The sequence below is a fragment of the Pollachius pollachius genome (assembly GCF_949987615.1).
Source record: "Pollachius pollachius genome assembly, chromosome: 11".
In the NCBI taxonomy this organism is placed as follows: Eukaryota; Metazoa; Chordata; class Actinopteri; order Gadiformes; family Gadidae; genus Pollachius; species Pollachius pollachius.
In genome coordinates this window covers 8500248-8523305 of record NC_136944.1, presented here as the reverse complement: position 1 = coordinate 8523305, position 23058 = coordinate 8500248, and the positions used below count along the sequence as shown (strand labels likewise).

At 42.5% G+C, this 23058-nt stretch overlaps 1 protein-coding gene across 1 annotated transcript; it reads right to left on the bottom strand.

The window, feature by feature from the left end:
• Window positions 1–249: 249 nt before the first annotated feature.
• Window positions 250–22594, bottom strand: LOC307082127 (beta-1,4 N-acetylgalactosaminyltransferase 2-like). The gene is made up of 12 exons (XM_079745580.1): window positions 22531–22594; window positions 6014–6138; window positions 5515–5658; window positions 4970–5076; window positions 4723–4760; window positions 4053–4119; window positions 3835–3948; window positions 3558–3644; window positions 3257–3438; window positions 2894–3037; window positions 2567–2795; window positions 250–844 (listed from the first exon to the last, which is right to left on the bottom strand). Exons 2-12 carry the CDS (start codon window positions 6136–6138, stop codon window positions 660–662), a joined length of 1422 nt encoding a protein of 473 aa, XP_079601706.1. The 5' UTR covers window positions 22531–22594; the 3' UTR covers window positions 250–659.
• Window positions 22595–23058: the final 464 nt, after the last annotated feature.

Below are 23058 nucleotides of genomic sequence, written 5' to 3'. Positions count from 1 at the left end.
TCTATTCGCATCAATACGCACATGCGTGTATGCGATGCGCATCACAAAGGGTGTTTTTAGTCCAACTGGGTGGCCAAGGCTGAAAGTACCAGGGGTACGAATAGACACTCCGTTATTTTATTTAACAGTCTTGAAGTTAATTAATATGACGTGAGGTTCCGTTAGCTTTGCAAAGAAACAGCCGGTAGAAATGTCAGGGCTACTTTTTATTAAAAAAATTATTTATACTACATTTCAGAGCCTGTACTTTTCCGCTTTTCTTTTAGTAAAAAGAAGTTCAGTGCAGTATTTTTTAACAAAAGTATCTGTATTTCTACTCGAGTAAAGAATTTGTGTACTTTTCCCAAAATGGGGCATTTCAATGAAAAAAATGCATTAATGAAACAAGGTTACATACTACAGCTTTAAACTCACATTGTCACTTTTCTACAGCAGGTATTTTCTGCATTAAATATATGAACTAGTGTAACATATTGTCTTCTGAAATAAAAAAAGGTTGTCTGAAAATGATGGAGACGTTACTGTAGCAATCACTCAAGCCAAAGGAGGTTGCTTATGGTAAAACATACATAGTGCAGGTTTAAATATGGCTCCAAAAAGTGGACCAGATAGTGGAAGTTGACTTTAACTTATAGCGTGAGGATCATTCGGGATTCTTTCTATCCATAGTGGATACATTTTAGATGGTTTTTGTAGTAGTGCAGCTGTAGTTTATACTGCACTTCAGCATTTCCCGGATTTCTGAAACGCGAATATTCAGCATTGGCCATTCTCGGCTGATGGCCGATGGAAACATGGCCACACGAAGCAACCATCAATTGGCCGAGACCATCCATGAAGAATTCTATAGAAAAAACAAAAAATAATTATTGAACCTTAAGAAAGAAAGTAGCAAGAGCGCTTCTGGTGTTTCACCAAAAGCAAGATGACTTACCATCCCCCCAGAAAGGGCTATTGTTTCAAGGGAAATAATCTATAAACTAGACTGTTAGACTGCCTCGTTCTGCATCAAGTAAAATAACCATGGCCGTACACAGACGGGGAGCATATAATGGAGGACTAACAATTATGAATAGTAAAGCTGAGTTGATGGCAGGGAATCCAGGTCCATGCAGTAAATGTCAATGTTATTTTTAATAAAGAAGAGGAAGATCAGTTATGGGTGGTATATTGATAAAGACCAGATGGGCAGAAGAGCGGCTGACACCTGTACCAGAAAGCTAGATTTCATTAAAACCCAAACCTATTACCAGTGTGTGACCAATGTCTTTTAAAGCCACTATTACAATCACAAAATGGATATATACCCAATTCAGGAACTACAAGTCCTTGCACTTGTAGTTTCATTGTGCCATAGCGGTTTTCTGACAGTGGATGAGAAGACAGTTTTCTATGTTATAATATTCAAACGACAATTTTTATAAAAGCACTTCTGCCTATGCCACAATAGCTGCCAACTCAAGCTGCTGTCCAATTCATGTGATAATTAAAGGAAAGAAATGCAAAATATTTGCATGCTTAATTTAAATGACCCCTATATTTCATTAATGCAAAAATTTGAAGACATTTTTTTACAGCCAGGAGTGGCATAGCTCTCTCTATAACAGCTCTGTTGGTAGCTAAAAATCAAAGACTAAATACCTACTTTGGCATCTAAGGATAGCCCTGTTTTTACCACATTGATAAGTTTTTGACACAACGTATCTTCTAGCAGGCTACAAGTCGTCTGTAGCCTGCTAACCCTAACCCGACTGACTTCCGTTCTAGTAAATCGCTACAGTTAGCTGAAGCATTTCATTCCCTCTCAAAACTATCAAACTCATATTTGCAACACATATGGTCCGTAACTCATTCACATTCACTGAAGGTCCACACAGACACAGACCCCCATGTCCTATGCCTCACATATAGCTCAGTTTCCTTCCATTGTATACTTCAGTGGTCTGGCCTCCTTGCTCCAGTTCACTGTCAGCTGCTTGTGGCTGAAATTCTTCTGCTTCAACTCTCAACTGTCTTTTGACCTGGTCGAAAGGCTCTGTTGTTCGTGTGGTGATGAATCTCAAGTTACATTCATCATCTGAACTTCTGTCAGGGTCTCGCTCCTTCTGCTCTTGCTGACTTGTAATCATCTCCTCTGTGTTTGGCTTACTATTTTTTCCGTTCAAGATATATCTTATCTTCTTCCAAGGGCAGGATGTTGCAGGGCAGTAACAGGTTCCTATGCAGGACTGTAGTCTTTCCTGGGCCTCTCTCAGGTCGTATTATATAGGGACTGGTCAGGACTGTCCTTGTGCCTCCTCTCTGTCATGACTTAGACTTACTCTTCCCAAAGGACTTGAGGTTTCACAGTCCTCCTCTATCCCTGAAGTTCCTCACCAATACACACTGGCTGTAGTTCTGCTCAATAAGCCTTCCGGTCATACTGGGTCTATGCTCGGTTCAGCACTCTACACGGTTTTTGACATTGACATTTCGATATTAGTGTGGGCCCAAAAAGAACAAAAATAAATACATTTGTGGATGCGTGTACACAACCCGCCACATGTAGAAATGGCCGGCTAAATACCTGAATGTGCCACTTTCTTCAGCTTGGGGTCAAATCTCACTCGATTCACAGCATCGGTACGAGCCAGAAAGAAGTTGACCACCCCATCGACTATGGAACATTGTGGGTAACTTGGTAGTGATCGGATCTTTACTTTGGACTTCCTTTGCAGGCAGCCTCCGTAGACTCCATCGCCTTCCTCATAGTCGATGGAGAAGTAGAACTCGTTTCCATCTACTGAACCCCCCACCTAAGAAGGATTACGAGATATTATAACCTCACACCTGCTCATTCTTTAACGATCCTGTAATAATAATTCATTTGATCAATGAGTTATAAGATTCTCACCACATCCAACTCTGGTGTTGCCTCCATCACCTCCACCAGATCCTCTATCTTTGTTTTCTCAGTGAATAGAAAGTCGTCATCCACCCAAAGAAGGTACTTGGTGGTGACTTGAGAGACAGCCAGGGTTCTGCCAGCAAACCAGCCCTGTGGAAGGGAAAGATTTGACATTAACTTAAAGTAAGAATGTCACTTTTTACTTGTTTTACTTGAATTGTTTTTGTTGATTATAATTTTCAATGGGTTGCATTTTCCTCTAGAGGTCCCTCTTTCAATACATTATGTTAGACTTCTCTCATACGACAAACACAGGAAATACATATTCTGTTCTGTGTGCATGCATGAGCATGGTTCCAACACGCCTACCTGTCCCCCAGGCATGATGTATTGCAGAACATTTTCTTCTGTGATGTTTTCTGGAGTAAAGCTGTCATCGGCCACGATGAGCACCACGTCTTTGTAGAATTGTCTGAGGCTTCTTATGAGCACCTTCAACTCCTTGTAGCGCAGGAAGGTCTTGGTGGTGACTGTCACTTGGTCGCTAATGTCTTTGAAAGAGTGGAAGGGGAGGGGGGCAAGGGATAGAGAGAGGAAGAAGGTAAGGGTTCATGATTCTACTCAACGGTAAAAATGGAAGATTTATAAGGAAACAATTTTGTGGTTATACTTGTTCCCATGTCGAAAAGTACAGGTACGGTTGGTCGCCGAATGACAATGGGGAACACAGCTTCATGATGCTCAAACGAGAAGTGAACTGCAAAACAAATTAACACCATTCAGGATAAATCAGATTTGACACACATAACATAATCCACTGTAATATTGGATGGCTTTGAGTGCAAAATGAGAACATCACATCACATAAAAACCTGATCACACGTTCAGTACGTATCTTTCAATTACATCACCCAGCCCATACATCAATTGAAAAGATCTTAGAGTACCCAGGTCTCCGTTGTGTATGTGGTACACAGTGCTGGTGTAGGTGACATTCGCAAGAAGTTTGTTGAGTTCCTCTAAGTTCAGCTTTTCCAAGATCAACAAGTTCTTCCCACCACCTATTGGTTTTTCGCAAATCATATTTCATACAAGTCAATTCCATTGACAAGTAGTTTATTAGTACATTAAAACAATGTAAACTTTGATGGGGTTCATGGATCACCTTCGACACTTTCTGCTTTACTTCTGCTCCCTAGACGGAGCACACCTTTGGTGACATTTAGTGATACCTATAAAACACATGGAGAGGCGTGTTTAGAGTGAGTGAGTGGGTACCTAGCTGTGGTCAAAGGATTTTTTTTTGGATTATTGTTACTTTTTGCAATCATCAGACGGAAGGCATGAAGTGAAATGTAGAACATCAAGCAGTAGTACTCAGTAGTTTGCATAGATTATGCAAGTTGCATGGAACCAAATGATTAAAGTATAATAAAAAAAAATTATCTGCATTGTTTAGAAAAATAATGATTCATCACACAATATTAAAAGCTATATGTATAGAATAAAGTGGCATGTAAATGGGGGAAATGTGGCTTGATTTCAGTGTTGAAATCATCTGCAGCAAAAAAGAGTGCTGCCAAGAAAATCCAGAAGTCCCCAAACCCTCCACTTGAATAAAATGATAAAGACCCACCCATAGCAATGTCATTGAAGGGATAAAAGGACATTTCAAACATATAACAATTGCTTTATGAAACGTTAAAATATTAATTTAGGGGGACCTGTGTGATGCTGGAAGATATAACAGGGAACTGTAACCTGTAGCTCCAATATATCCAGAAATGTCCCTTGTATCCTGATTTTGACTTGACACCCAGAGTTTTACTACCAACCTTGTAGCTGCTTCTTTGAGCTGAGTGCAACGCTAAACCTGAAACAAACCTAGGATTAAATTATTTCCTGAGGTATACATTGAAAATGAAGACTGAAAGGATGCTGAGGAAAAAGCTTATTGGGCACATTTTCACTGTCAATGTTAGTATATTTGTGCAGTGCACTTGCACAGCAACTGAACTACTCTTGACTTAAGGGCAGTATCAGGACGATTTCATTGAACCACCAAAGGGCAACATATTGTACCTGGAATAAGAGTGGGGACCAAGGGGCGTACTGTGAAACCCTGAATGGGATACTGCAGTGGAGAGTTGGACGCAGCAAGGAGGAGTGTGTTCAAAATGGAGCCTGTTCTGGACACAGGAGATAGAAAGAAATATTATAATCCACAAATCCATTAACCAATACAAGCAATATGCCAATTAACCAATAATCAACAATGTCAATTTAACAATATTCAAACTGAATAAAAAAAAGAACACAATGTAACAGTTTCTGTACTAAATCATAAAATGACCATGATTTGAATTCAAACATTCAAATCAAAATACTGGCTTCTCACAAGGTTTGTTTGGCTTTGGCCTGTGTGATGATTAAATACTCTCAGAGTACTCAGGGTTGCTAGATATGAAAAAAAAAACTATCATCTTACAACATTCATTTGATTAGTGAACACAGTAATCATTTAGAAATTGATTAAATGATCAATTGATACATTCTTTATCAGTGTCTCTCCTCCCCGCCATCACTTTGTTCCATCCTGTGTTCCTGGTACTGGTGGCCGTGCATACCTCGCCTGGTGCTTCTTGTACTCCTCTGCCCGTCGTTTCTGAATGTTTGTTCGGTTGGCAGTAGGAATGCGCCCTGCAAGATCATGTGCCTTCGCTGAGCAATTGCAGGAAGCCGGGGGTTTCACTTGGCCAGTTATCGGGGACCTACAGGTACCATTAATAATAACACCCTATTTATAGTGTACTTTTCATGAATGCAACTGCCTTCAAGAATGAATAAATATTACAGTTAAAACATAAGAATAACATTTGATAAAAACAATATCATTATTAATAGCATTCCTTCCCTAAGACTTTTGTGTGTGTGCCTTGAATTTCTTGTTGGGATTGTGGTATTCCTTTGCTCCAAAACTGTTAACAAGCACTAATGTATTGAAAAATCAACCCATTAGCTTATGGGTTGGGATGTCCGAGGTCAGCTTTGTGAATACATGAATATTGCACTGAGAGTGACTGAACTCTCACACGCGTACACTTTCAAATCAACTTTGAGCCTTACCACTTTTTCATCTGGGCTTCAATCTCGTCTTCTTGAGAGAATCTTGAGATCCAGAGGCAGCTCATCCCACTGAAGATGACAAGAGACAGCAGCAGTAGCAGACCTGTTCTGACGAATGAGGCCATCTGGAGACACAGAGGAAGACACTCGAAACACGATTCGATTCCATTTTAGTCCGACTAGGGTATACATGCATCTTAAAGGGGACATATTATACCATCAAGCCGTTTTGAAAATGTGCAGCTTCTGACATTACAGGTGGGCGTGTCCACCTAGATGCGTTCTGGATAGATCAGTCTGCCAGCCTATTCAGTGGACTGTAGCAACAATGCTCATCTATCCGTCATACATCTAGGTCGACACGCCCACCTGCATGTATACCTTAGTCGGACTAAAATCGAATTGAACCGTGTTTCTCATAGATGGATTAAGACCATTAGATTATTCGATTGACAATCGCATTAAGCGGGTATGTTTACGGTCAATCTAATTGGAATTGGATTTGCGTTCTGCACATGCTCGGGATCTTTAGCGGGGGCGTGAGCCGGAAGTAGAAGGAGACGGTAGTCATGTTGTTGTCGCCGTCGGAAAACGAGAACCAGTGATTTATTAAAAAAGGTGGCACAGAAGATGGAGGAAGCCGGTGTCGTGCCAATGTAGTTACCCTAGAATCACTAGAATGTAGTTACACTAGAATCATGTGTATCATCATCAACATGCATTCGGTACACAGTACGCTTCGATTTCACCCAAGGCTGAAATAAAGTACATGTTTTTCTAAATGTTGGTCATCAACGAGGTTGTAAAGTAGTAACTTTGGGCACATCTTTCAAAATAAATGTTTTTTTCTTCGTTTAGGGTTAGATCTTTATTCATTCATTGCTCTGCGGCCGAACTGAAGGGGATATTCTGTGATATTATGAATCTAAAGACTGCGTCAGGTTCTATGACTTCCCCAATAAGACTTGTAGTGGGGGTTATCTCGGCCATGGTGGAGAAAGAAGTGGGGGCAAGGAACTTTGGCTTTGACTCTCTGAAGTCCAGATTTAACCGCGACATGGAAGAGAAAGGGATTGTTCCCGTATGCAGACTCACAGCCGTAGGGGCTCTGCAGCCGGAGGAGTCCTCATACCACAGAGAGGTCAGAACAATCGGAGAAATGACATTGACCCGAAGTGAACTGACAGCTGTCTTCTGAAAACATCTTTCTCGAATGCCACCTGAGTTTGTTGTTGCTGGTGACGTAAAGAGGTCAGCCGGTGGCTCTATTACCACTAGTTGAAATGGGTACAGTGCCACCTATCATAACGTATCACATGCTTTGGCCAATTAATCTATTTTCTCCAAGCCATGTACAATCAGACAATTGCTGTTGTCCAATTGGGGAGCATAGTCGAACTATGTCTTTAATCTGATTAAATGAAGAAACTGGTCTAACCTGTCTGCAAAGGTTAGACCAGCCATCACCACACACAATCAAAAATATCTCCTACATGGCAGCATGGTTCAACGTAGATTACCATCATAGTAATCTATTCAATTATATCACTGTTAATGAAAGTCCCTAATTTTGAAAAAAAAAAGTTGAAGAATCCTATTTAGGCGAGTGCTGCATGCAGCGCTCAACTATAGCTCCTTTTAGATTTTAATCTTTCTTTCTTTATTTCTTTATTATTCTCTACAAACTTTGAGGCCCTCCTTCCAAAGAAAATCACCTGGAGAATCGCGCACTTCCTTTCAGACTTTTTTAATATTTTTAACTTTCCGTCCGCCCACTCTCTGGCACTTTGTAACTTGGTCAATTTTTAAGCGTTAACCTTCGTTCAAACATTTAACAAATCGACACACTTCAATAATATGAAAGAAATTTTGATATAATTTATACTTTTACAGTTTAATTTCATGCCGGCTTCGTATATTTTAAGTTGATCTCTTGACTTACGTTGAGGCGAGCTTGAGGACGTTCTAGCAGTGATGCCAGATTGAGCGGTTTTAAGGCTACTTTTAATCCCTTTAGGCTGCAAAAAAGAGCATTGGGCGGCTGATTTAAAAAAAAAGCTTAGTTAACAAGTATTAAAGGGTGGTAGATGGGCACCTGTTCGATCGTAATTAGGGGCGAGGGAGGGCCATCAGACCTGTCAATCAATCCTCCGCGCCAGATGTAAGGAGATTTGATTTGATTCATGATGTATTAGTCGAGCTGGCGTTGACTGTAGCCTACATAGCCATCCGGTTGATGTTCTTGAGGTTCATTTTATGCATGACTATTTTGAGGTTTGTTTTATTTTAGCTTATGTAGCAAACATACTGTGGCAAGCAGCACGGGAAGGATGAGACGGGAGGCCAATTTTAGCAGTCTGAGTTGCCTTTATTGAACACCACATGACACACCAAAACACACTCAGTAACACTTACCAACCCATAGAGACAAAGGACCTAGGAGGGCGCCAGAGGTCCAACTTGCGGTTCCTTGTATACCACATAACGTCAAAGTTAATAATTAAGTTTAGGTGTGTATTCGTGTATTTGCCATTGCAGAAGTATATGATAAATCGTTTTTCTTGCAATGTACGTTTTGGCAGGTTTTTGGTTGATTCGCGGTTTTCAATCTGTTGGGCTGATAATTGCCAATCCGATCTGTATACCACCTACAAAACAAACTATTTGCTATATGAAAGCTGAGACTCAAAGGAGTCCAACGGTATAAGCCTGATCATTTTGTGAGCTTGATCCGATTAAAGCTAGGGTGGGTAATTTTTTTACTGTAATATTTGGCAAAACTGTCATAATAGCCAGTCAGCTATATGTAGGTGAAGTGCTCTGAGAATATCTACCCATTACTTTGCCCTCCCCTGCCTCTGTGTGCCGCCCCCAAAAATTGCCACCGCTCATGTACACTTTGACCAATCAGAGCGAGGCTCTGATTCTCCGTTCTTATTGGCTGTGGGACTGTCCGTTCACCTTGGCAACGACGTTGGTGCGTCCCAGCGTGAGCGTTCACGAGCCTAGCAGTCTGACAGTTTTGCACTACTATGGCGACAGCAAATGAATAGCAATGTCTTCATCAACGGCCCCTAAATTTCCCATTCCCCGGATACCAACAACTGACATCGCTAAGACAGCGAAAAAAAGAGGAAAGACACTTGTTGAAAGGACAGCTACTAAAAGGGAGGCGGAGAGAGCTTGAAATAAAACCAGAGTAAACATTGGCGTGGCTTATGAGCGATGGAGAGAGTTACGTGACCTGAGAAACTCGGACGCTGAGATGGCTACATTTCTTATAGACAGGTAAGGAATAGTGATATCTCTCCATGGTATATTGTGAAGAATATGTAAAGTGTCGGCTGGTATGGTTTTTTACTAGGCAGAGCCACGATAACTGTTACATTACGGTTCTGTAATGTAACCGTTTTAATGCGGTTCCGTAGGATGTCTTGCATCGGCCCATGGTTCTTTTCCGATCCGTTTTTTTGTGTTAGTTATTGTCACACTAACCTGTCGGAATAACACAGAGATTGTGCTCACGCGTCGCCTAGGCCTCAACGCAACTGTGGATAATGTCCGAGTCACGTTTGTGTAAAAGCTACTTTGACACAACTGCCAAGATAAGCACAGCGAGGGAAGTGTAGCATATGATATTCCATGTATTGTTATAACGTTGTTGCAAGCTGTTGTGTAAAGAATATAGCAGAGCTATATGTATGTTGTTGCACGGACCCGTTTAGGCGGGACACAGATGAATTGCGGTTCAAGAGTAAACACGTTGTTTGCAGCTCCGTCTCTGTCTACTTCATTAACCCTTGCCTAACGTAACATGGTGTCAGAAGTGGGGCAGTAGAACGACAATAACACGGAATGCGATAAGAAAAGGAAAGGAAATACGGGGAAGAAAAAAAAAAAAAAAAGAAACAAGATGCAAGACCGATAGCAGCACCAGCAGCAACAGTTAGCACCACAGCTAATCCCGCCCAATAAATTCGACTTCTCCAATACAAATGACTGGCCGAGATGGATGAAGCGGTTCGAACGCTCCAGAATTGCATCAGGGCTGGACAAACAGTCAAAGGAATTCCAGGTGAACGCTTTTATGTATGCAGCTGGTGACGATGCAGAAGACATCCTCAGTGTTTTACCTCTGTCTGATACCGACAAGAAGTCGTACGAGTCGGTGATTGATGCGTTTGAAAAGCACTGCGTCAGCAAGAGGAACGTGATCTATGAAAGGGCATGCTTAAATCGCCGAAGTCAACAGCCGGCTGAGAGCGTGGAATCTTTTATCACAGCGGTGCACACACTTGCAGAACATTGTCAGTTCGGGGCTCTGAGTGAAGAGCTGATAAGGGATCGAATAGTGGTCGGCATACTAGATGCTAAGCTATCGGAGAGTCTACAGCTAGACGCAGAACTGACATTAGCTAAGGCAATGACAAAAGTCTGACAAAGTGCAGCAGTAAAAAAGCAACAGCCTGTGCTGAGAGGGGCAGAGTCTTCAGCAGGGCATGTTGAAGCGATACACAAAAAACACATCAAAGGGCATAAAGGATTTCATGACACAGCGGATAGCCAGCCCACAGAATGTGGCAACTGTGGCTATGCCAAGAGACACCTCTGGAAAGACTGCCCTGCCCGTAATGAGGAATGTAGGAAGTGCCATAAAAAAGGACATTTCGCTAAAAAATGCAGGTCAGCCAAGAGTGTGCATAACATTACACAGGGGCACACTAGTTCGGAAGACGAGGAGTTTGCGTTTTTGGGAGAAGTGCGCTCGGGTGAAGAGGAAGAATGGTTGGGAGTGCTGCAGCTGAACGGTGGGGAGACTGCATTCAAACTAGATACAGGAGCTGCAGTTACTGCAATTCCGAGCAGCACTTATTCCAGTAAAATACATGGAACACTCAGCCTAGTAAGGTGTTGTATGGACCAGGGCATCACCGACTGGACGTTAAAGGATGTTTTGAAGGGTACCTGACCAGTAAAGAGAAGGCAACTAAACAACAAGTGTATGTTGTTGATGAACTGACAAAGCCTCTTTTAGGTCTCCCAGCGATTATGACTCTCAAGCTAGTGAAGCGTGTCCATACAGTGGAAGTGCAACAGGAGGATTTCAAAGCTCAGTTCCCCACTGTATTCTCGGGTCTGGGAAAGTTAAAGGAGCCCTACACGATTGCATTGGAGCCGCATGCTGTCCCACACGCCCTGTCTTCTCCACGGCGTGTGCCTCTCCCACTGCGTGATAAGGTGAGAACAGAGCTTGACCGTATGCAAAGCATGGGGGTGGTTTCCAAAGTGACACAACCTACACCATGGTGTGCTGGCCTTGTCGTCGTACCCAAGCCCAATGGAAAAATACGGCTGTGCGTGGACTTAACACACTTAAATAAGTGGGTTCTGAGAGAGAGACACATTCTCCCAGCCGTAGATCATACTCTGGGAATGCTCGCTGGGGCGAAAATCTTCTCAAAGCTGGATGCCACGTCGGGCTTCTGGCAGATCCCATTGTCAGATGAAAGCAAGCTGCTGACGACTTTTATTACCCCGTTCGGGCGGTATGCGTTCAATAGGCTACCGTTTGGAATCAGCTCGGCGCCCGAACACTTTCAGCGTCGCATGTTTCAGATGCTGGAAGGATGCGCAGGTGCAGTGTGTCACGCAGATAACATACTTGTGTATGGCGAGAACGAGACCCAGCTCAATGAGAGACTGCCTCAGGTCCTACGAAAACTCAAGGAAGAGGGACTGACACTAAATGGGGAAAAATGTGAGTTTGCAAAAGACAGCATGATGTTTCTGGGCCATTGTGTCACTGTGGACAGGGTGACACCTGACCCAGGGAAGATTAAAGCAATACAAGAGATGCCTGCACCAACAGATGTCGAAGGGGTGAAGAGAGTGATGGGAATGGCCAATTACCTCAGTAAGTTTTTGCCCCATCTTGCATCCTACACACGCCCGATCAAAGACCTGCTATGTGGAAAGAACGAGTGGTGTTGGGAAGAGCCACAGAAGGAGGCCTTTCAAAGGCTCAAAGCAGAACTGAGTTCCACACAGGTGTTGGCTGCATACTCACCGACAGCTGAAACGTGCGAGTCGGCGGACGCCTCATCGTTTGGACTAGGGGGGGTCCTAACTCAACAGCAGCCAGATGGAACATCGAGACCCATTGTGTTCATCTCGAGAGGTATGTCTGATACCGAAAAAAACTATGCACAAATAGAGAAAGAAGCTCTGGCAGCTACGTGGGCATGTGAGCGTCTGTCCTCCTATCTCATCGGACTGAAATTCAGATTAGAGACAGACCACAAGCCACTAGTGCCATTGCTAAGCACCAAGGCTCTCGACGAACTTCCCCCGAGAGTGCTGAGATTTAGACTGAGGCTGCTGAGGTTTACTTATGACATTGTACATGTGCCGGGTAAGAGCTTGATAACTGCTGACACATTGTCAAGGGCCCCTATAGAGCATACTTTCACACAGGAGGAAAGCGAGAACGAGGCTGCGGTCACTGTGTTTGTGGATACGGTCACTCAAAGTCTTCCTTCCACAGAGCCCAGATTGAAAGAAATTATAGAGAGACAGAAAACTGACCCGGTCTGTGCAAAGCTGATCAGGTACTGTGAGATGGGGTGGCCAGAAAGACATATGCTCCCCCCAGAGCTGGCCCCCTTCTGGCCTGAAAAGGGTAACATCACACTGACTGGAGAGCTACTTCTCAGAGGCCAAAGGATTGTGATCCCACGTGACATGAGACGGGAGATTCTTCATAATCTCCACTGTGGGCACCAAGGGATCGTAAAATGCAGAGCGAGGGCCCGCCAGTCAGTCTGGTGGCCAGGACTATCTGTCCAAATCAGTCAGATGGTGGAAAACTGCAGCACGTGCTCACAGCATAGGGCAGAACAGCGAGAACCGTTGCTGACCACACCTGTGCAAGATAGACCCTGGAAACGAGTCGGCTCAGACTTGTTTTTCTGGGAAAATGAGACATATCTTCTTGTAGTGGACTATTTTTCACGGTACATAGAGGTAGCCCTTCTCAAGGTAGCTTCAGCTGTGACTGTTGTAGCTGCCCTCAAGGATGTTTTTGGTCGCCATGGAACACCAGAGACTGTCGTTTCTGACAATGGGCCGCAATACAGTTGTTCACTGTTCGAGTCCTTTGCCATGGAGTATGGGTTTACTCATGTCACAAGTAGCCCCAGATACCCCCAGGCAAACAGAGAGGCAGAGCGGGCGGTGGCCACAGTTAAAGGATTGTGGAAAGGAGGAGGTGACAAAGCAAAAGCGCTACAGACAAATCGGGCTACACCGTTGGAGAGTGGCTACTCCCCAGCACAACTTCTAATGGGAAGACAAATTCGTTCCGACATACCACAACATACAGCAGCGCTCCGTCCTCGGTGGCCGAACATCAAGGGCTTCAGAAGGTCTGAAAAGCAGGCGAAGGAGGACCAATAACGCCGCTACAACTTGCGTCACAGAGTTCGCTCCCTGCCACAGCTGCAGCCAGGTCAGGACGTGTGGCTGACAAGAGAGAGGAAGCAGGGCACTGTCATTCAGAAGGCGGTAACACCTAGGTCCTACCTCATTCACACTGATGAAGGACAGCTCAGGCGTAATCGCACCCACTTGCGCCCAGTACAAAATACACAGCCCCAGACAACACCAGACACAGACAAAACACCTGATACAGGCCAAAAATCCAGGTAACACAGACACACCCACTGACACTACAAGGGAATCAAAGAGCCACACACATACAGAGGCAAATAACACATATGTGACCTCTTCAGGTCGTGTCTCACGCCCGCCGGGGAGTCTGGATCTCTAAGGACTGTTGGTCTGTGGTATGAGCTGGTGAAGAGAAAAAACAGCGGAAAGTTGTGCACTTGTTAGATTTAAGTTCTCTGTTTATGTTTACAGCTCTATGCTTTATGTGATACCTGTAGGAGGGTTTAAGTTCTCTGTTTACGTTTACAGCTTTATGCTTTATGTGATACCTGTAAGAGGGTTTAAGTTTTTGTTTATGTTTACAGCTTTGTGCTTTATGTGATACCTTACAAGAGTGTTACTAAGGAACCTACAATATTAAGCTTTAGGTAATATATAGTTATATAGGTTGAGATAACTGTTCGAGTGTTAACAGTGAACCCTGTTTGTTATTGGAGGGACTTATTACTTAAGAGGGAGATGTTGTGTAAAGAATATAGCGGAGCTATATGTATGTTGATGCACGGACCCGTTTAGGCGGGACACAGATGACTTGCGGTTCAAGAGTAAACACGTTGTTTGCTCTGTCTATTTCATTAAGCCTTGCCTAACGTAACACAAGCTAGCAGCAGCCTTGCTAAGTTTCGCGATCGCTTTAAAGTGACGGTTTCCTTGTGTGTAACCTGGCTTTCTGTGTCATTTTAACAAATATATATATTTTTAATTCCGATAATGTTTTTCTTTATTGTCCAATCACTGTTGTGCTTGACCTGTTTTGAGTAAGATGTTGATGCAGCTCAATATGTACTTATGTAGTTATCAGCACTAATGTTTAATTACCTCAGAATCTGACATGGTGTTTCGTCTTCCTATCAATGTAACTGAATTCACATGAACGCGCATAACTGACGTTCGGAGGGAGGAGCTACAGCAGGTAGGGCGTGGCAGGGAGGGACCAGAGAGAACACAACGGAATCTCAACGGCTGTTTCCTCCCAAATTACCCACCCTAGCTTTAACTAGATGTGAATGTAGCAGGCTAGAAACCCTAGTCAAGCGTAGTGCTCTTGAATGCAGCCCCAGATTGGTCCAGTCCCCTGACAGAGTATTAAAGTGTGACGTCACGTTTCCATAGCAACTGATTTGCGTTCTACACAAACCAAATTAACAAGGGGAAATCCTATGCCACACAAATGTTTTATAGAAAATGAATGATTTTTTTGCGAATCGATTTGCAAGTCTGCTTTACCAATGATGTAAGTAATATTGAGAATAGATTGTCTTCATATAAAAAAAAAACTAAAGTAAAGTCGTCAAACTTTTCCTTTTAACACCCCAGGGGAATACATGAAAGCCTCGACATGTTTCGATTGGTAGTGATTTTCACCTCTTGAAATTTATTTATTTTCATTTTGAAAGAAACAACACATGGCAGCAATGGAAAACGCAGTCTCTCGTAGAACTGAAAATCCGGTTGCCAGGACAACGTGACGTTTTCACTTTAGTACTCTATTAGGGTACTGGACCAATCTGGGGCTGCATTCAAGAGCAAAGCTGCGTTATTTAAGGCAGCTGTGGCCATTGTGCCTACGCCTCGTGCCTATGGAAAGCCAAGAAGGCCATAATCCGGCCCTAGAATGGCGCGGTAAAAGGGCTTAACCGGCCGGACGCCGGCCGGAATCCGTACGGAAACCGGCCGGTTTAAATGCTCTAAGCCGCGGTTTAGACGCATTTAACCGCGGACGATTAGTCGCTTTTGCATACCTAATAGCCGCGGCTATTAGGTATGCAAAACGAGCCCCTCCCTCTTTTTTACGTGACCACTACGTTTGAGAAATGCCAGACTAAAGTAATGCATTGTCGAGAGCTGCAGTGCCTGCCATGTTACGCCGTAACATAAAGCTGTGTTGACTTTACTAGCTTCTCTGCAGTATTATACACTACAATGTATTGACCACCACTAGCTAGTGGAAAATACATTTGTGTCTAGTACAGTGTTATATTTTTATATGTTAGGCTATATATTGATGGCAGTGTGCGAAATACCCGTCAATATTCGGGGATGTCCTCATCCCCAGATTGTTGCGCAACACCAATCTAAATGTTGTCAATATGCAGCAGCCTAGGCCATAACATTACAATATTTCATGGATGCAAACCAAGACAATCAGTCTATATCTATAGCCTAAATGACAACATACACAAACGCACGTGCGCACACACACTTAAAACACACTCGTAAAGCAACACTGACATAGGAGCCTGCATTGGCTAAAGTTGTTGGGATGCACGTTATTTTATAACAGGGAGAGGCAAAGTTGTGCATTACAATGCAAACACGACAATAATTGGCACTATTGTTGCGCACTCAGAAGAACAATGAACTGAATAAATGCCAGGTAGGCCTGTATAGCATATCGGAGACGGGCACACAATCAGTGCACTTGCAAATGAGAGCCTGCAGTATGACCGATCTTGTGACATTATTTAACCATCCATCTACAGCTAATACGATCAGACAGATACATCATTGAACACATACACAAAGCCCACAACAAGCCAAACATCACCACGGCAGGTGCGCTCTCTCTCGCAAAATCACGCAATCACTCAAACTACTCCAACTCCAAGGCTAGGCTGTTTCACTAAGACCACTGTTACGTATTTTAAGCACATGGGCTACCATACATAGCCACTAGGAAGTAGGATCAAACACATAAGCCGTAATTACCATACATAGCCACTAGGAAGTAGGATCGAACACATAAGCCGTTATTACCATACATAGCCACTAGGAAGTAGGATCGAACACATAAGCTGTAATTACTATACATAGCCACAAGGGGGGCAGGACATATAAGCTGCAATAACTATTCCAGCCACAGATGGAAGCACCTTTAGACAGGTGAGGAGGGCGGAGCCAATACGACACATAGGACATGCCTACTCGGTATTAAAGCAGGGCCTGGAGCCAACGAAATCAGAAACATCCGGCAGTCCATTCTAGGGAGTTAGGTACAGAGGCCTGCTGTTTGACGCTCACACGCGTGTCCATACAATTCCCCTCCTTTCGCTTCATAGTTACCATACCGAAATACTTGAACAAATAAAGTGACTTAAAGGCGACCCGGATTAGATTACTTTCTTCAAGAACGCAACCCATGCAATCTGTTCTCACTCTGTCCCTTTGTTATCTTCTCTTGGTTTGGGCCTGTTTTCATTAATCACCAGGGGAGCGCAGAGACGCATGTGATAAGGAAAGGCCGCGAGATTAACATCCGGTTAACAAAGGCCTTTGCTTTTTGGGAGACAGCTGCCCTCAATTACCCAATCTAAGTGTGTAAGAACTCCTGACCACTCAGTGGACTTCTCCGTGCGAACCTTTAGAGAACGAAGGGAGACGCAGGACGAACTCCAATCTCTGACCTCAGATTATTGTATTGTATGCCTGTTATGCTTGTTAATGCATGTTGTGATGTATTTTTGTTCGTGCTTTTCTTACGAATATATACAAAAAAATAAAATAAAAACAAATGGAAGTTAAATATACCATGTGTGGGTGTCAGGGCCACCGAGATAATGGAGGTTACTCCCCTGGTGGAATACACGAGGGGACATTGAAAGCACACTTCAGAAAAAACAATAAGGTTAATTAGGGAAAAGTCGTTATTATGATTGATAACGATAACAATTGTGTCGACCAATAACTAACTTGTGAATTTTTTTCTTTAGGTTCAGTTTTTGTTTTGTTTATTGTATATCACCGTACCTTTAATACCCAGATGGATGAGCATAATTGTTAAGAGTTGGGATGACTCTTTATTCTACCTAGTCTAGACAGTTTTGATTGAGCTGGCTCAGAATTCCCCCCACTGACTTGGTGTCAGACGTAGGATTGCGGCTCTCCTCGGGAGCCTCCGAGCCACACGTCGACAGACTAATCGTTCCTGCGGGTTCTGGAGAGGTGACGGTGGAACTTGTGGGGGGCTCCGGGAGAGTGGACGATCACGGGCTCATACGGTGAGAATTCAGGTCAGTCAGGATTAGAAAATGGAAATAATGTATTGATTTGATGTTGACCAACAAAAAACTAGATAAATATAATAATAAATACTGTTTATATAATGGTATAGACAGGTCAGGGACTTGCATAGCTAAAAAAAATAATAATTGGAAATAGTAATGAACATGTCAGGGACATGTATAGCTGGGAATACGTAAAGGTAAAACTGGGTTTTACTTTACTTTTCTAGAATAAATCGTATGCACATTTGATGTGGTATGCAAAAGGTAGCGCAATAGGATGTTTTGCAGAGAATAATTCGTATGCACGGTTGATGTGATATGTAATAGATAGAGCGAAAAAGACAACACGGAGGGACGTGTTGGGTACAAAGGTGTGAATCAAAGTTTGGACAACATCAAATGCGAGCAATAGGTAGGATAAAAAAACATTAGGTCATCCAAGTTAAATAGTTAGTGTAGGACAATCGGATACAGTAATGAAGGAAACTTATGAGAAACGGTTAACACAGAAGTGATAATGAACATGCAAATTTGAATGTGATTTTTCTTTTAACATCTCTTTGATTAAGGACAACAGATGAATTAGCGCTACATCTGCTGGGAAGGGAACCTACATGCTAGGTTCTTGATTTAGATTCAGAAATAGTTGGTTCACCTTTCAAATGCCACTGCTACTGCTGTGACGCTTTGATAAAACGTTAGCATTTGAAAGTATGATATTTTTAACTCTGATAAGTTGCGGTATATACTGACGCATGTAACGTTTTTAGTTTAGTGCATGACTTTGGGAACAACGTGGTTTCAAGGCGGCTGATGGTAAACCCACCAATATCGACCTTTGGTTTTGGATATACTGGGTTTGATTTCCCTTCACTATAGATTGGTTATATTTACAGATAGATAAGGAAAGAACCTTCAACTTGGTTGCACCAACGGCGTTGTTAGGTTTGGTTATCGTTTAATGCGCATGGCTGATGCAATGCGCAAGGAGGGAAGTAGTTTGAAATTAAATCAAGGTGGACTCCGCAATCAAAAATTTTGACTAGAAATGTCATGCCAAGGTTGAAATTAGCTCAGAATATGGAACGGGACACTCAAAACAAAAATCAAAAATCTGTACAAGCACTAAATAGAATTGTTGTCCAATATGACCCATGCCCATAATGATATATGGTGGTTCTGTGGAGGACAGACCCTCAGGGGAGTTCTCCCCTTTAAATTCTCAGGTACATGCGCAATAATACAATTGTTAATGCCCATCTACATTTTACCCAATAGCAAGACTGTGATGGATCTCAAATTATCTAAGAGTGGTGATTCCCCGGATTTGGCCCGTCGGGAACGGGAGTATGCAACCGTCCCGGGTAGTTTTGATAAAAAAATATATATAATATATAATATATATAGACTCAATAGGAGTACCCCGAGGGGTCCCTAACGAACATAAAGCCCGTAATCAGATAGCGGCAGGATTTGAAACGGTTCTATTTTGGTGGTCTACTATTAATAAAAATGTTGACTGGATAAATTACATATACTATAATCAACAACGGTTTGTTAATTTTACAGAAGAGGCAGTCGAAGGACTGTCCGAACAATTAGATGCCACCTCCAGGATGACCTATCAGAATAGGCTAGCCTTAGATATGTTATAAGCAGAATGAGGAGAGGCGTGCGGTATGATAGGGACAACATGTTGTACTTTTATCCCCAATAACACAGCTCCGGATGTGTAAGTGACCAGGGCGTTGGCCGGACTACAATCCCTCAGTTGTTTACAGGTTTTTTGCTGCTGACACGACCGAGTGGATGAATGAACGCCTAGAGGAGGCTCACATAATGTGCTAGTAACCTCTCTGTGAAAAAATAGAATATAGCCTATTTGTGAATCTAAATAAATAGTTTGATAATTTGCAAATGAAAGAAAATCTATTTTCGATATGTTTTACAATTTAAGCTCACCATGTCCAGTATTCAGAATTCAAAACATTTATTCACAAATAGACTATGTTCTATTTTTTTGGCAAGCGGAGCCAGCCAGTCCTGTGCGAGTGTGCAAATTAGCCATGTGCGCCAAACAGAAGAAAGACGCAATGTATAGAACTGATTGTTGTGCGTAGGTAGGCCTACTGCAGGGTTAGTTGTAATACCCACAATATTCTGGGTTTATTGAACCAACTGTGGGTTAAATGTTTGCTTTGATGCTGTTTTAAGTTCCTTTTCTTTAGACTGGAGCGGGCGCCAAACCGTAGGGAGGCTAGGCACCCATGGTGAAGTCTCTTCACTTGCCTGTGAGTTAAAGCACTGGGATACAATACATTTTTGTATGGTTTTAGTTTGCAGTGAGGATTGATGTGAGGCACTGGAGGTGAGTGGTAGCACCCCTAGGCACTCCTCGGAGTAGAGGCAAACTGCCTCTCGGCAGTTTGCCTCAGCTTTTGTTTGTTGGTAGTTTTGGATTGCTATTTTAGATTGTGATTTTTAGATTTTATATACAAAATATCTCAGCTGATTGTAATAAAGAATATTGTAACACTTCTAATGGCATGTTATGCCTAGAAACTGAATTGAATCACGCACACACTGAGAGCCAAGTTTTACCGTACTTTACCTCAAAGTGTCTCCGTCAAGAATGAACGTTACAACGTTGACGTGCTGACGTCATCAGTACATGACAAATATGTTCTCCTTATTTAGCCATCTCGTTTATTAGTTTTACACTAATCCTTATTTTCAGCAGTTCCAGTTTATGCACATTTTTGTTCCCATTTAAATAAAGATTTGGTTTATTTTGGAACTACCGTCTCTGTCCGTTCAGTTAAAAGAATCTGCTTGCCTCATCAGTATTGTCAATAATATTCAACAACACAAAAGTAACGTACCAGCTTATATTGATTTCCAGGGGTGTAATTCCCCTGGTGGCGTTGTCGGTTCTCCCCTCAATTCTCCCCACTAGTGCCCTCGCTACACCCAGTCTCACGGAAATACGTGACACTGTCACGTCACGTCATTTAATCTATTCATTTGTGATCTGGGACACGTAATTTCAATTTTTTTCGTGCCAAAAGCACAAATTTCAAACTCATTCTCAAAAGAAGAGATGAAGCAGCTAAATTTTTCCCCGTCGCGGTTTGCCTACAGAGCAGCGCACCTGCATTAAATATATCCGTGAATTGTCACAATTTCTCAGAATCAAGGGTGAACGTAGAAACGGGTGGCCAAAAGCTGTCATATTGTTAGAAATTTGTACTTTTGGCACGAAAAAAATTGAAATTACATGTCCCAGATCACGAATGAATTGATTAAATGACGTGACATTGTCACGTATTTCCGTGAGACTGGGTTCACACACACAAATACTGCCAGTGATATGCGTACATATGTTCTCTTGCCACAAGATACTTTTTGTGCGCACAAGATACTTTCTTTTGCGCACCAGATACTTTCTCGTGCTCATGAGAAACGTTTATTTATTTTTTTACCCCATGTCCCTTTACGGGTTCCGTAGTTGTCTCCATTTAGACTCTGTTCAAATTCCTTCACTTTAGTAAAGCCACTATGTTATTACTAAAACATATTTTCAACCAACTTGCGCAGCACTCAATGATTTTCTGCAGGAACTGTATTTTCGATTTTCATCAGCCCGAGAGAAGTTGAGTTTTTCGGAGACAACGTTACCATCCTCACGACTTTGTGTTACTTTTTAGTACCTTTTGTTGTGGATGAGCATTATTATATAGGCTGGTGAGCGATGTTGTAGGCCTATATGAAATGCGCCACACACCGTCGCGGGCAGATAGCCTGGGTTGCATGCTGCCTTGCGTGCGATTTCATTTCGCGCTGCTAGGCAGCCTGGATTCCATGGATCCGATTTTCGCCTGAGATAGGGAACCAATCACAGAACGGGTAGGGACGGCAAGACGATGACGTCTATGCGACACACCCATCGTCTTCTTCCTAATCGAATTTCTGTCGCTCTACATACGTCATCTGGTATAATTGATACGATTGGCTATGAGCTACGTACAGACTCATATGATAGACATTCGACTGAACCATACAATACATCGAGAGGGGTCCATTTAAATGTAAAATACACATTATCTAGCCAAAATATGAGAGAACACACACAAGTTTGTTTCTTGGAACTTAACTCTTCCTAAACGAATCATTTTAAATTCATTCGACGAAAGATTTCAGTTTCTAAATCAAATGATGACATTAGTTAAGCTCGAAGCGTAAATAAATAAAGAAGTCCAATGGCAAAAGCAAGGGATCATACAGTGGCGGATAGGTCTCAGAGAAGCTGAGAACAGCTCTGCTCCACAATAAAACTGGTTTAGCCAGTCATTGTCACCATTGATGGAACTCGTCGTGAATGGGGGACGTATCCGTTCCTTATCAGAGCCAGTGATCCTCGACCCCCTCGGCCAGGAAAGGCCACACCCAACAAATGGCAGTTCGGGAAATTTTCCCATTATAACAGTTATTACACTACAATGAACTCCGCATTATTTATATCGTCCTTAACCACTTTCGTATTTTGCTAAATTATTAGCGCACATTCAGGACAATTCAAAGACATAAACCTTTAGGCATCTAGCCTATATTTAACTGTCTAACGAATCAAACTGAGTATTGTTTTAGTGTTACCATAAAGTAATAGCCTACACAAAGAAGGGCTACAAAATCTACGATATTATTTTCAATATGATTAATATTCAAACTAAATCAATCGACGATTCAATAATAGCATCAATAACATATCTCTTCTAAATGACTTACCCTACAACCGGAGTCAAGTGCATCAAGTAGGCCTAGCTAATTCGGGCGAGTTGGTCCTATCGAGCTAAGACAGGGGAGTGGCGACCTAGGCTATCATATAACAACATTGAGGATTTTCATTGTCCTCTTTATTTGCGTTCAATATCTTTTAAAGTGTTAGGCTCTTGGATTTTAGGACAGACTTTTGTGGAGCGGATAGGTGGATTGCGGAGTCAGAACCAATATTAAATATGGTTCAAGTCTACTTCTTTTGAGCATCTCCAGTGAGGCAATTTGCTTAAATGAACCCTTGGAATGTAGACTGAAGGGAGGCCAAATTTGCCAATTTCCCAAACAGTGATACGATAGATAATAGAAAACCGCTTCGCGGCTTAGATGTATGTTTTTAAGTGCTCGCCGAGGGAGGCTGAGGGCTTCGCCCGTGCCCAAAGCCGCCCCAAACTGATACATATTACATATATATTTTTCACAATTGCGATAATGCAACAACAACGTAAATCTACTGATAATAATTTAATATTAATTTAT

What these genes read in the sequence shown, in the direction of transcription:
- LOC307082127 (XM_079745580.1), bottom strand. Translation starts at nt 6,138, where the DNA reads ATGGCCTCATTCGTCAGAACAGGTCTGCTACTGCTGCTGTCTCTTGTC. An exon ending in GAAGCCCAGATGAAAAAGTG is followed by an intron (nt 5,659 to 6,013) that starts GTAAGGCTCAAA and finishes TGGTACCTGTAG; the next exon opens with GTCCCCGATAACTGGCCAAG. An exon ending in CTCAAAGAAGCAGCTACAAG is followed by an intron (nt 4,120 to 4,722) that starts GTTGGTAGTAAA and finishes TGTGTTTTATAG; the next exon opens with GTATCACTAAATGTCACCAA.